This window comes from Phasianus colchicus, chromosome 1 (genome assembly GCF_987193195.1).
Source record: "Phasianus colchicus chromosome 1, bPhaCol1.hap1.1, whole genome shotgun sequence".
Classification (NCBI taxonomy): domain Eukaryota; kingdom Metazoa; phylum Chordata; class Aves; order Galliformes; family Phasianidae; genus Phasianus; species Phasianus colchicus.
Window position 1 is genome coordinate 80,202,990 of NC_143436.1, and position 12,688 is coordinate 80,215,677.

General features: G+C 38.8%; 1 protein-coding gene across 5 annotated transcripts in view; it reads left to right on the forward strand.

Annotated features, from left to right (window-relative positions):
* LOC116239752 (kell blood group glycoprotein homolog) overlaps positions 1-11,963 on the forward strand; it is a 31,669-nt gene extending 19,706 nt beyond the window's left edge. For all 5 annotated transcript variants that reach the window (XM_090149669.1, XM_090149661.1, XM_090149684.1 and 2 more), the window contains 8 exons: positions 95-193; positions 685-762; positions 1,194-1,297; positions 2,169-2,279; positions 4,798-4,865; positions 5,098-5,255; positions 6,151-6,246; positions 7,533-11,963. In XM_090149669.1, coding sequence (XP_090005795.1) covers positions 95-193; positions 685-762; positions 1,194-1,297; positions 2,169-2,279; positions 4,798-4,865; positions 5,098-5,255; positions 6,151-6,246; positions 7,533-7,709 — 891 coding nt within the window. In that variant the 3' untranslated portion in view covers positions 7,710-11,963. The remainder of the gene's footprint in view (positions 1-94; positions 194-684; positions 763-1,193; positions 1,298-2,168; positions 2,280-4,797; positions 4,866-5,097; positions 5,256-6,150; positions 6,247-7,532) is intronic.
* The last annotated feature ends 725 nt before the right edge of the window (positions 11,964-12,688 follow it).

The window sequence follows — 12,688 nt, forward strand, 5'->3', positions numbered from 1 at the left end:
TTGTAGTTGAATTGCTGGAACATGGGAAGACAGTAGGCAGGCCTGAACAGTGTGTTTCTGCACTTAAGACTGTGCCTTCTATTCTCCATTGCAGGCTGACCAGATGTTTTCTGAGATCCAAGATACCCTCTGTGATCAACTGGATCAGCTGGAGTGGATGGATGAACAAACTCGCCAAGAAGCTAAAGTCTTGGTGAGTGCACAAGGCAGAATTTACTGAGGCCATCCTTTCCCTCACCTTATCCACACACCAAAAACTATGTAGTTTTTTAAGTGCCATCAGGCATGTGTGATCATGCACTGATACATAGGCAGAGGGAGGCTATGAATGCCATGAATTAACTGTAATGAGGTACACTGTACCTTTAGTTTTATATATCTGTAGAATTTAAAAAATACCAACTGAACTTAAGAAAATGGTGTTATTAAAAAAAAAAAGAAAAAAAAGAGAAAACAAATGAAAAAAAGCACTGGGCCATAGGTCCCTGAGTGATGAAAACAGAATAGCAACAGGAGATGAGATATCTTGTTGGAATAGAGTGGTTGTTTTTTAAAGGACTGATTAATAAGGTCATAGTTTTGTTGCTTAGAAATAGTTTGTGAAGAATTACCAGAATGTAGAACCTGTTGTTGGTTATGCTTCTTCTTTTTTTGTTTTGTTTTGTTGGTTTATTATGATTTCAGGTGTCCAAACTACAAGTGGAAATTGGCTATCCAACTTACATACTCCAGACTGCCAAAGTGAACCAGGAATACCAGAACGTGAGCTATATAATATAACTATCTGCCTCTTACCAGCAGTTTACTTGTACTGGCTGATATTTTGCCCACTCCCAAAAGAGTTTATGACTCCTGAATCAAAGCATATATCATATTGCTCTGTTTCTGAGAATGAATCCAATTAACAAGTATCTATTACTTCTACACTGTTCATTGTTGCCTGTATTGTCTCCTCTTGATTGTGATCTGCTTGCATGTTTTGTTTGGTGACAGATAATGTTCCTGTCATGTCTTAAAGTGAAGTATCTTTAGAACCAGGAGAAGGAAAACAAACAAAGAAACACACAATAGGGGTTCCATCTTTTGATGAACAATTTTTTTTTTTGCCTGTGGAATTTTCCTCTCACTCATACTCCCCAATTTGTTACTTGATCATTCCCTGTGATGGTGACATTTCTCTACTCTTTCCTTAGCTGGAAATAAATGAAGACACTTTTTTCCTAAATGTGGTGGCTTGCTTGAAGAGAATGAGGGAGAATTCATTCTCAAAGCTCCTTCAGCATCATTCACAAGATATGTAAGTGTCAGTACTGAACTGAAAAATTATCAGAATAATGTACTTGTAGAATATACTTGTGGTGATCTCTACACCAATCCTCCCAGTCAAAACAGGTTGAAATGGAGTATGTCACTCAGGATTGTGTCTAGCTGTATTTCTGTATCTCTTTTTCTACTGAGGGTGAAGGGGACATTGTCAGAACTGGACAGAGTAGTAACAGGTGATGTTTAATCAGTCCTGAACTGAGGGGCATAATCACATCTCCTAACTCACAGGTGATACCTCCTAATCCTAAGGACAAGATGCTGCTGTTTTTTAATGCAAGAGCACGCATATATAAAAAATAAGCATTGTCTTGTATTTTCACCTATCTTATTCTATCAGAAACACCACTGTTATGGAGCACAGTCTCAGACTCCTGAGAGAGGGATTTTTTCTGTCATAAACCCTTGATAAAGAGAAATAGTTGGTGTTCTTGGGCTTAGCTAACTGACAGCAAAGCACTGACTTGATGTGAATATTGGTGGAGAGATCTCAAAGGGAGGACATGGATGCTTCTGAAGGCAGGCAGTGGAACTGAGTATACTGGGAGTCTGACATTTTCAGTCATGGTCATCACAGGAGGCTAATAATCTTGACTTATTTCACAGACGAAATTGTGAAGAGGAATCCCTTAATGTGTGTGAAAATTATGCTCATAGCTCTGACTAACTGTAAATAAGTTAAGGTTTATATCACATGCTTTTAACTCTAGATAATGTGAATTTCATCCTTCTCCTCTGCTGTATAAACTGTTGCAATGAGTGAACTGTTTCTGCAATCGAGAATAAGAGCAATCCATGAGGTAAAGAGTCAGTACATTCTCTCATTTCTCTTTTTCTACTTCTAGCTGGCAGGTGGCCCCCTGGGCTGTCCATTCATACTACTCAATAAGGCACCACATGGTGGTCTTTCCTGCTGGAATGTTCCGCAGCCCTTTTTTCCATGTGAAGTTTCCCAGGTATGGAAAGTCTGAAAAAGTGAAGCTGAATGTAGTCCTTTTACTACACCATATTTTCAGAAGGAATCTCAGCAGATCTGCCCTTAATCTCTCTTTCTTATAGCATTCCAGATAAGGGGAAAAACAGTTATTTTCTGAAGCCAGATGGAAATGGTTTGACAGTTCTGTTCTATGAGGCTAGGAAGGCCCTATTGAGGGATTGGGACAGGTTGGATTGATGGGCTGAGGCCAATGGGATGAAGTTCAACAAGATCAAGTGTCAGGACCTGCACTGTTTGGTCACAGCAGCTCCATGCAATGCTACAGGCTTGGAGCAGATTGGCTCGCAAGCTGTCCAGAGGAAGAAGATCTAGAAGTGTTAGTTGACAGCTAGCTGAACAGCAGTGTGCCCAGGTGGCCAAGAAGGCCAATGGCATACTGGCTTGTATCAGAAACAGTACAGTCAGCAGGACTAGGGAGGTGATCATCCTTCTCAACACTGGTGAGGTTTTACCTCAAGTATTGTTTTGGGCCCCTCACTATAAGAAAGACATCAGGGTCCTGGAGCATGTCCAAAGAAGGGCAGTGAAGCTGGTGAGGGGTCTGGGCACAGGTCTTATGAAGAATGGCTGAAGGAACTGGAATTGTTTAGTCTGGAGAAGAGGATGCTCAGGGGAAACTTCTCTCTCTCTACAGTTACCTGAAAGGAGGCTGTAGTGAGGTGGAGGTCAGCTCCTCCCATATAACTGTTGGTAGAACTATAGGTAATGGCCTTAAGTTGTGCCAGGGGAAGTTCAACTTGGATATTAGGAAAAATTTCTTCTCAGAAAGGATGGAGGTATTGAAATGGACTGCCCAGGGAATAGTCAGAGCCACTGTCCCTGGAGATGTTTAAGGGAAGGGTAGATGTAGTACTTAGGGACATATTTTAGTGGGCAGTGGTGGTGGGTGGACAGTTGCAGTAAATGATTTTAGAGGTATCTTTTCCAACCTTAACAATTCTATGATTCTAAGTTCTATAATTCTATGAATACTAAATTGTGATTTTTCACTGGAATCAGAGTTTACTGATGCAAAACTGGAACCTAGGTGAAACTAAACTAAGTCAAGTGTATCATTCCAAGGAAAGGAGGCAGAAGTCTTCTGTAGGTTAACTGCAAAAAAAACAATTCACCTTTCTTTTTCTAGATTGCAAATACTTCTTAAGTCTAACCCACAAAGATCCAATCCAGAGCAAATAAGAGCCTCCCAGAGCAACGTCTTTCAAAAAAATCTTTTCAGATGGACCAAATACAGTTCTGTTCCTCCTTCTTCTTCTTCTTCTTCTTTTTTTTTTTTTCAAGAAACCTCCTCTAGTTAGCAGACATATTTTTCATTCTGAGGCTTTTCCTGCAACAATGACACTTCTGTAGACTGCAATGTTATAGTTGTGTTTTTTCATCATACTGAACAGCTCTTTTAAGCAATATTTTTACTGGTAGTAAAAGCACTTAAAACTGTCAACTGTGAAAATATTATCTGATATCCTTTCTTTTTGCACGATCGTTGATATAGACTTGTCATAATCTTGTTGTACTCCAAAGATAAGGTAAAACTGGAAAAAGACTAAAGTCTGAAAGAAACACATCTCAATTAAAGTAATTAAATCATTTTTACCATGGTAAAATTCTGCCACTACTTGTATGAGATTTTCTAGTGCTTGTTAAGTTTCATGTATTCATTATAGTATAACGAATAAGACACCTCAAAAGAATAATAGGAAAAACTCATACCACCGGTATGAATTCTCTGCAGGTCTGCAGCTTCTTATCTCTTTTGTATTTGTTGTTAGTAAAATATTTTTTTCCATCATTTCAGCCCTGTAGATTCATAAGTTAGACTTGTGTTAGCACATTAACATTTTGTCAGATGTTGCTTCAGAGTTTAAATTTAATGCCAAAAACAATTTGCCAGTTTAGATGACAATAACAATGATTTCTAAAATTAGAAACTGTCAAGATAGTTCAGTTGTTATAAGCTACAGATCTTCTGAAAGAACAGCTCTAAGAGAACATTGTTCTGTTCCTGTTAGTGCCTTAATGACTTTCCAGTGATGTAATAATGTTGGTCTTTCCCTGGAAATGTTTAAGGTCAGACTGAATGGAGCTCTGAGCAATCAGGTCTAGTGCAAAGTGTCCCTGGCCATGGCAGCGGAGTTAGAACTATATAATCTTTAATGTTGCTCCCAACCCAAACTATTCTGTGTGATTCTAGATTCAGTTCATGCTTCAGAAGTGTTAATTGGTGCATTTCATTCAAAATTTTTATTATTATGTTGGCTTATTGGCTAAGACTACTTTAATGGAGACTCATGGTAAAATTTGAAGTATTGATAATTTACATTAGTATTTGTGTTTTTACAGAGTACCACATCTGGAAGACAATAAATAGAAAATGCTGAAAATGCTTCTGAGTGCTCTCAGAGTAGAATAGGTTATAAAGAATTCTCAACTGTCTTCTTTTTCTTTTCAAAACCACTCTTTTAATGTTTATTTTTCAGTGCTGTGAACTTTGGAGCCATTGGGGTCTTCATGGCACATGAACTTCTTCATGCATTTTATGATTATAGTAAGTACCAGCTGTTGGGTGAAGCCTATCCTCTTTGTTTACTCTTCTAGACCCCAGTGGCAGTTTACCTCAAGAGATCTTAAATCCTATTCCTTATATTCATGCATACATACATTATTAAAGCAAGTGAAGCTTGCCCATACAATATCAAGTGGACTACTAAGAAAACTCTGTGAGGGATACAAGTGAGCATCAGAAATACCTTAACTTAGGATTCTTTTTCCCCCCACAGTGCGTCCTGGTGGCTGTCCTACATGCAACAGTAGTGTGCTACAGAAATCTATAGATTGCTTGGTAGAACAGTATGAAAGTTTTGGCTTTAAGGTCAATGGTACTTCCACGCTGTTGGAGAATACAGCAGACACCGGAGGTCTTGCCATTGCTTACCAGGTATTCTAGTCTACTTAACTTCTCTGATTTCACTTCTATGACCATGAAGTCCACCAGATGGCCCAACTGACAAGTCATAAGACCTGACCCTTGTGCTGCTCCATTCTGGGATTTTTGCAAGCCTGTGCCAGCAAAGCAGTGCTTTGCATTTCTTCTGCTGTTTAAACTATAAGCTGTCCACAGAATTGTGCTTATAACCTCACTACCACCATATAAAAGCACTTCTTCCCTTCACTTATGCTGGGGACGGCCTTTTTTCTTACTTCCCCAGTTAGATCATGCTTACAAAAGCAAGTTATTATTTTATATTGGTTTACTATATGCTTATGCTATACCTAAGCTGAGACATGAACTAGAATATAATGTAGTATGATAATAATATAATTCATAGTAATATTTTCAGCAATACTTCTGTCTAGAACTCCTTCATGTAGGATTTGAGAAGTTTAATTAATTATTGAGTGTGGGGTGCTCTGAGTTCTCTAGGTGTCAGATGGAACCTATTACAATGTTACGAGAAGAATTTTGAGAGGGTCAAGGAATTTTTGATGGCGTCCATAGCAATATTTTTAAATTTTTTTATTCAAATAGGTGTTTCTTTCTTTGAAAATAATTTTCTTTTTTCTTTTTCACAGCATAGTCATTAATCTCCTCTTCTGATCAGTTGTGTGTAGTAGTGTCTGAAATGTGAAGCAGAGGAGTTAATGTTGCTCTTCTCCCTTCTTACAGCTATTAGGGGTTTATCAAGCAGCAAGGCACCTCAGGGTGAGCAGAAAGAGATACAAACATGCTAAATGTATTAAATATATATTAGATTGATATGTATAACTGGCAGAAGATATGTTTCTGGGACACTGACTGAAAGGAAATTTATCAGTTTTCTCTCTCTCCACAGGCCTATAAGAATTGGATGAAAAAGCATAAACAAGAGGAGCATTTACCGAAGATTGGACTTTCACATGACCAGCTTTTCTACTTCAGTTTTGCTCATGTAATGAATTATAGGCTAACCATGTATCTCTCTCACTCCCCACTGTCTTTTGCATGATTACAGCTCTTCTTTCTCAATATTCAGTCCTTTCCCCCCACTCTTTGAAGAACTGGATATGATGGATGCTGTTGGAAAGTTCAGCATCTTATTTTGAAGGCTAAAATTCACTTTCAGGGCTCCTAATCTGTTGTGGATCTCAAAGCAAACAAGATGCCTTTCTATGAATATACCATCATAAATCTCTGAAATCTACCAATGTTAAGCTGTAGCAAACCATCTGTGTCAGAGCAAGCTGACTTCATTGTCAGACACTGAATACTTTTTTTTTTTTTTCCTGCTGTGAGCAATCATATAAACGGAAAAAGAAACTTTAGTGGAAAAAGTCCATATTCCTCTGTCCCTTGTTCCATCCACGTCTTTGTCGTGATATACAGTAATTCTGAGTGACTGATAGAAAAAAAAAATCAGAATGCTACTTAAAGAACTAGAAATACATGTACACTTAGCTGAAGATTTCTGTGGGAATATAGTTTAAGGATTTGTGCCATGTACATGGTTGTGAAGCTGAGTTTATCAACATAGGCTTTTGGATTTCTGCACTCAGAAAAGTCTCACCCTTATTAGTCACTGTAACTGTGTAAAGAAAAAAGTTCTGTGCATGTATTAGCATCAGATCAGGACAGTATGTAGAAAAGCAGTAATGCAGTTCTAAAATCACAAATAATTGGGTCTCAGTACCAAGAACTGTATTTCAGAGGTGATCTGACAAATGACTGGATCATTCCTCACTGAATAAGGGCAGGAATCTGAAGAATGATGAATGTCAACTGTAACACCAGTAAAGCCACATAACCTTCCTCCCAACCTCTCACACAGTAATGTGATGTTAAGTACTCCCCTTTCGTAACGATCATTAATTTATTTTGTTAATAAGCTAAACCTGAACACTGAGGGCTACATCTGTAGTGCCACAGCAGATGGAGTCTAAGGTTACATAAGCCTGAAGTCCAAGATGGCCTAAATTCTTTGTGTTGTGGACTACATGGCAAAAAGAAAAACACAAGTGCCTGATCAAATAGGAAAATTGGGACAGAGTGTAGGGAAAGAGAGAAGAAACTTTAGTTCAAAAGCAAAGGTTGTTAATATTGTTGGCATCCATGAAAGTGTTTCCTTGTCGACTTCAACAGTCCCAGTTGTGTGGAATATGCAGAGGCATGAAGAGCTTTATGACTTATGTACATGAGCACTTTTGCACAGACTTACTTTTCTGTTTTGCTTCCCTTCAGGCAATGTGTGGACACCAGGATCCTGAGGATTTACAGTCTTCTTTGAATACAGATCCACATAGTCCCTTGCCACTTCGTGTCTATGGACCTGTCAGCAATAATCAGGACTTTGTAAAACACTTCCATTGTCCCCGTAGATCACCAATGAATCCAGACAGCAAGTGCCACATCTGGTAATTTGTATGGAAAAGGAGGATGAGAGATACGAACCCAGGGAGATGAAATCTTGAGCTGTGAAAGTATGACTTATGTATCATACTCAGGGCCAATGGAGTGATGTGGAGCATTTATTTACTCTTCTACCTTCCTCTTCTTGTTATCCTTTTCTCAGCTGTTTATGGTAGGAATCATCTCAGATTGAGCTCATAAGAGAAAAGGGTCTCTTCCTGCTGCTCCCAGCACTGTCTCAGATGGGACAACTCTGTAGTTCAGCAAGTCCTAAGGTAACAAGATGACTAGCCACTCCCTAGTAGGTAGCTTCTGAGGAGTTGTTAACAGAAGGACTGTTGCATCATTAGGCCTGCTGTTCAGTGCATTTCCCTGTCCACTGAAACAACCTCACCATCATGTTGAATGGGCAGGGCAATATGCTAGAGTCCTAAGACTTGTTCATACAAGATTGCATCTTAGAAAATTCCTTTGGATTACAGTGGAAACCATACAAGTAAGTTACCAGTGAGAGAAGAGTCCTCTTCTCTTCTTCTGCAGATAAATGGAGATAAGTTGTAAGGAAAAATTAGTGGTTCCAGTTTCTAGGCTGAAGATGAGTCATTTAATAATGAAGGTTATTCATGCATTTCACAAGGAAACGTCCTCTTTGACGGAAGTGGGACTGGGAGTTGAAAATTGTTTCTTTTTCTTCTTTCTGTCTTTTCCAGAAAGATTCCTCTTTTATTCTTAATCTCTCTTTAGGGTTGAGGATATGGATAAAGATGAAGTACAAGGTAGTCACCAGGTTTTTCTAGAGGTATCTGAATATCATTAACTTGAATATTCCAAATTCTCTGGATCCTGAACCAGGCTTCCACATCCCTACATTTGTAAATATTTAGCATCCAAACAGAGAAGTTTATCTGACATATAATTAAATAACTACTTGAAACTGAATTTTACGTAATAATTTACTTTAGAGAAAAAGGGGAGTAAGAAATAATATATTTTAGGGTAGCAGGAGATGTGCACAAAATACATTCTCAAGAGCAACCTAATAATTATATCAATTCAATTTTTAAAAATTTCCCCAAATCAAGATTATTCAAAACTCTCCCACATTTTGCATGCTGTTAGAACTGTTCTGTTTATTTTACTTATTATATTGAATGCCTGGGTTTGTGGAATAGATGAGGGCAAATGGAAACAGCCCTTACCAATGTAATTATTACATTTTTAAAAGCCTAACAACAGTGTTAATCTTCACACACTGACCAATGCAGGAAAATATTTTCCAAGAATGAACTGTTCAGAGATTTTTTCATTAATTTACAGGCTAACATGTTAATAAAACATTTGCTTTCAAACAAAACAAACAACAACAAAACAAATCCCTCCTCCTCCTTTAGAAGAATTAAAAAAAATCCCTTTGATTACAAACTGTTTATGGCCTAGTCTGTATCTTTATTTGGTCTGTTCTCTGCATGAACACAGTACAGAGCTGAAATTCACAAATAGTAGATAATAATACCTTATGATAATAAGATTTATTTAACCATTATAACAAACAAACAAAACTAAAGAAAACAGAAAATTAGAGTATTTTTTAAAATCTTTACCTTTTAAACACTGTATACTTTCCCTCCACTTGTTTAATCAACTTTGTCCTATCAGCATGTTTAGAACATTTGGTCTTTCTTTCAGTTGTCTTAATAACCAAATGTATGTAACATCATACTATGCATCTTTTGTATTACAGCAGTTATTCCACTGGACTGAGTCTGCTGGACTTCTTTGTTTATAATGTATAGAAAAAGAGACAGTCTGCAACTTGATAAGATTTTTATTTCTTGTATCTATCTTGTTAAGGGTGTGTGGGTAACAATTCTCTGGAATATGCATTATTTTCCTTCTTTCTACCATGTATGATGAATTTATGGGTCTTCTGTTTCAAAGATAGGGACACTATTGAAGCTGGTGAGTTCAATCCTTGTTTATTCTGAGCAGGACAGGACAGGACAGGATAGGATAGGATAAGATAGGACAGTTCAGTTGGAAAGGACCTTCAAATATCATCTCACTCAGCTTCCTGACCACCTCATAGCTAGCCAAAAGTTAAAGAATATTAACAAGGACATTGTCCAAATGTCTCTTGAACACTGACAGGCGTGGGGCATGACTCAACTCACTAGGAAACCTGTTCCAGTGTTTTGACCACCCTCACGTTAAATAATTTGTTCCTACTATCCAGTCTGAACCTTCCCTGTTACATTATTGTGCTATTCCTTCGTGTACTGCCATCTGTTTCCAGGAGGAAAAGCTGGCCACCTCTCTCTCTGCTTTCCGTTACTGAGGAAATTATAGAGAGTCACAAGGAGTTTGCCTCTTGGCCTCCTCATCACCAGACTGGACAACCCAAGCATACTCACAGGACATGCCTTCAAGCCCTTTTACCAGCTTTGATGCCCTCCTTTGCTCTAATATCAAGTATTTCAACATTCCTTCTGTATTGTGGAGCACAGAACTGCACACGGTATTCAAGACAAGGTTGCACTAGCACTAAATATAGCAGAAGAATTGCCTTTTTTAACCAGCTGGCTGTACTGTGTTGAATTTACTCCAAAATGTGGTTTGGCAGCTGAGGCATGCTGTTGTCTCATGTCGAGCCTGATGGTGATCAGCACCCCCGATCCCTTTCTGATGAGCTGCTATCCCACCACTCGTCTCCTAGTCTGTGCCTGTATCTGGCATTACTCTTTCCCAGATGTAGATCTTGGCATCTTTCTTTATTGAAATTTATACTGAGTGCCCAATGCTCCAATCTATCTAGATCCCTCTGTAAGGCTTCTTGTCCCTCAACAACAGCAGCCCTCAGTCTAGTATCATCAGCAAACATGCAGTCCTGCATCTAGATCATTGATACAAATGTTGTATCAGGTGTGGACCTAGGACTGGGACCTCCTGGAAAACACTGCTGCTGACTGTGAGACAGATGTAGCCCCATGCACTACAGTTCTGTTGTCTGAAAGGCAGATATGTTACTTGGTGTGCTATAAGCCAGTCTCGCACACATAGACAAGATATTCATTTATTGCAAAATTGTGGAAGTTTGGGTGCTAGATGGTCTTTAACAAAACTAGCACACTCCAGGATTTTCACAGTGTTTTTTTTAATACATATTATCACTAGGGATAAGATAGGGGTAATCTCACTACCTGCAGGCTAGCTAGACTTGCTAATTAAGTGCATGTTTTTTTCAAGATCCTCCTATCTTCAAAGACAAATTTAGTTGTGGCATTGTGATTAGGAGGTCCTCTATTTAATCACTTCTGCAGTTTCCAGTTGTGAGATGAACAGGTTCACACTGGTGGTCAACCTGACAAAGATAAAAGTACATATTTGCTATTTCTAAGGATACACATATATAGATGGGCTTCTCTAAGGACTTATTCTCAAAGCCTGTATACATATCTAGGACTGCCTGGATGCAAGTGCAACATCATGCACTTGGCTTTGTTGAAACTCAGTAGGTTAATTAGGTCCACTTTTTGAGCCTGTCCAGATTTGGTGACATCCACCAATTTGTTGAGAATGCACTCACTCCCATCATCTATGTCATTGATAAAGATGTTAAAGAATACCAGTCACAAGACAGACCCCCTGGGGACACCTTTTGTGATCAGCCTCTGCCAAGGCATGGAGCTTTTGACAACTACCCTCTGGCCAACCAACCAATTCTTTATCCACAGAATAGTCTGGCCTTCAAATTCAAAACTTTCCAACTCAGAGAAAAGGATATGGTGTGGGATGATGTCAGAGGCCTTGCACAAGTCCAGGTAGACAACATTGGTTGCCTTTCCTTTGTCCACTGAAGCCATCACTCCATTATAGAAAGCCAACAGATTGGTCAGGCACAATCTACCCTTGATGAAGAAATATTGGTTGTGTCAGATCACCTCATTGTCTCACATGTGCCTTAGAATGCACACACAAAGATGGCCAGTTCCTCAGCCAGCATAGTGTGAACCTGTTCATCTCACAACTGAAAAGCATGTGGGAAGTGCAGGAAGGGAGAAAAAAATGCATGAGCTGTGTGCTGAATTTATTGTACTTTTCAAGGGGAGAAGGAAGAAAAAGCACTTTCAGTACGTGCACAAGATCCCTGTCCTTTTTCTCAGTGTTTGCAGGTTCACTGGGATGTGGGTGTTGAAAAGAAGCCTTACTGCCTAGTATGTGATCATGAAACACAAGTAGATGTTCAAATTGCCATCATCCATGACTTTTACTCTTTATGTCATAAATTAAAAAAACAGAATCACAATGTTCAAGGAAAGGGCCAGATACAACAGAAGATTCTTCACTGCTGAATTCTTCATTCTCTGAGAGTCCTCCTGCTGCACCATATTGATTAATTCCATTCCTTCTCCTGTAGAAGAGGCCACAAATGTTTCTTCCATCTTCTCCCAGCCTGCAGCCAGAGATGGATGTGGTCAACATCACCTTTGTTTTGAACTCTAAGTCTCTACCTCTTTTCTTTTCCTGCTTTCTAAACTCTAGAGCAAACATTCATTTCACTCTCACTATGTATACATTCTCTCCTTCATACCTGGCAGCTTTTTATTCACAGCCCTTCCCATTCTATTAGTTTTCCTTGTCCTTTTCTTGGGTTACTCCATTCAGTGTGTTCCTCAGTGCTCGCCCCTACCCTCACATACTGTTTTTACAATTCCCAAATGTGGTTCCTTGATGTGTGTGGAAACAAGTTGTGTAAACTTCACTAAAACTTCTCTCCCTTTGCCCTCTGCAATGCATGCAATTGCTGCAGAGTAGTAACTGATCATCCAGGAAAGGGAGACCACCCTTCTTGCTATTTTACCAATGGAACTTAAGTACAAAGAAGCAAGGCATTAGAAGAACCATTGAATGGAGTATTCTACATATTATTCTGGCTCCTAACCTACAGATTGACAACTTATTCTTGGATTAAGTGCCTTATCACTACAGAC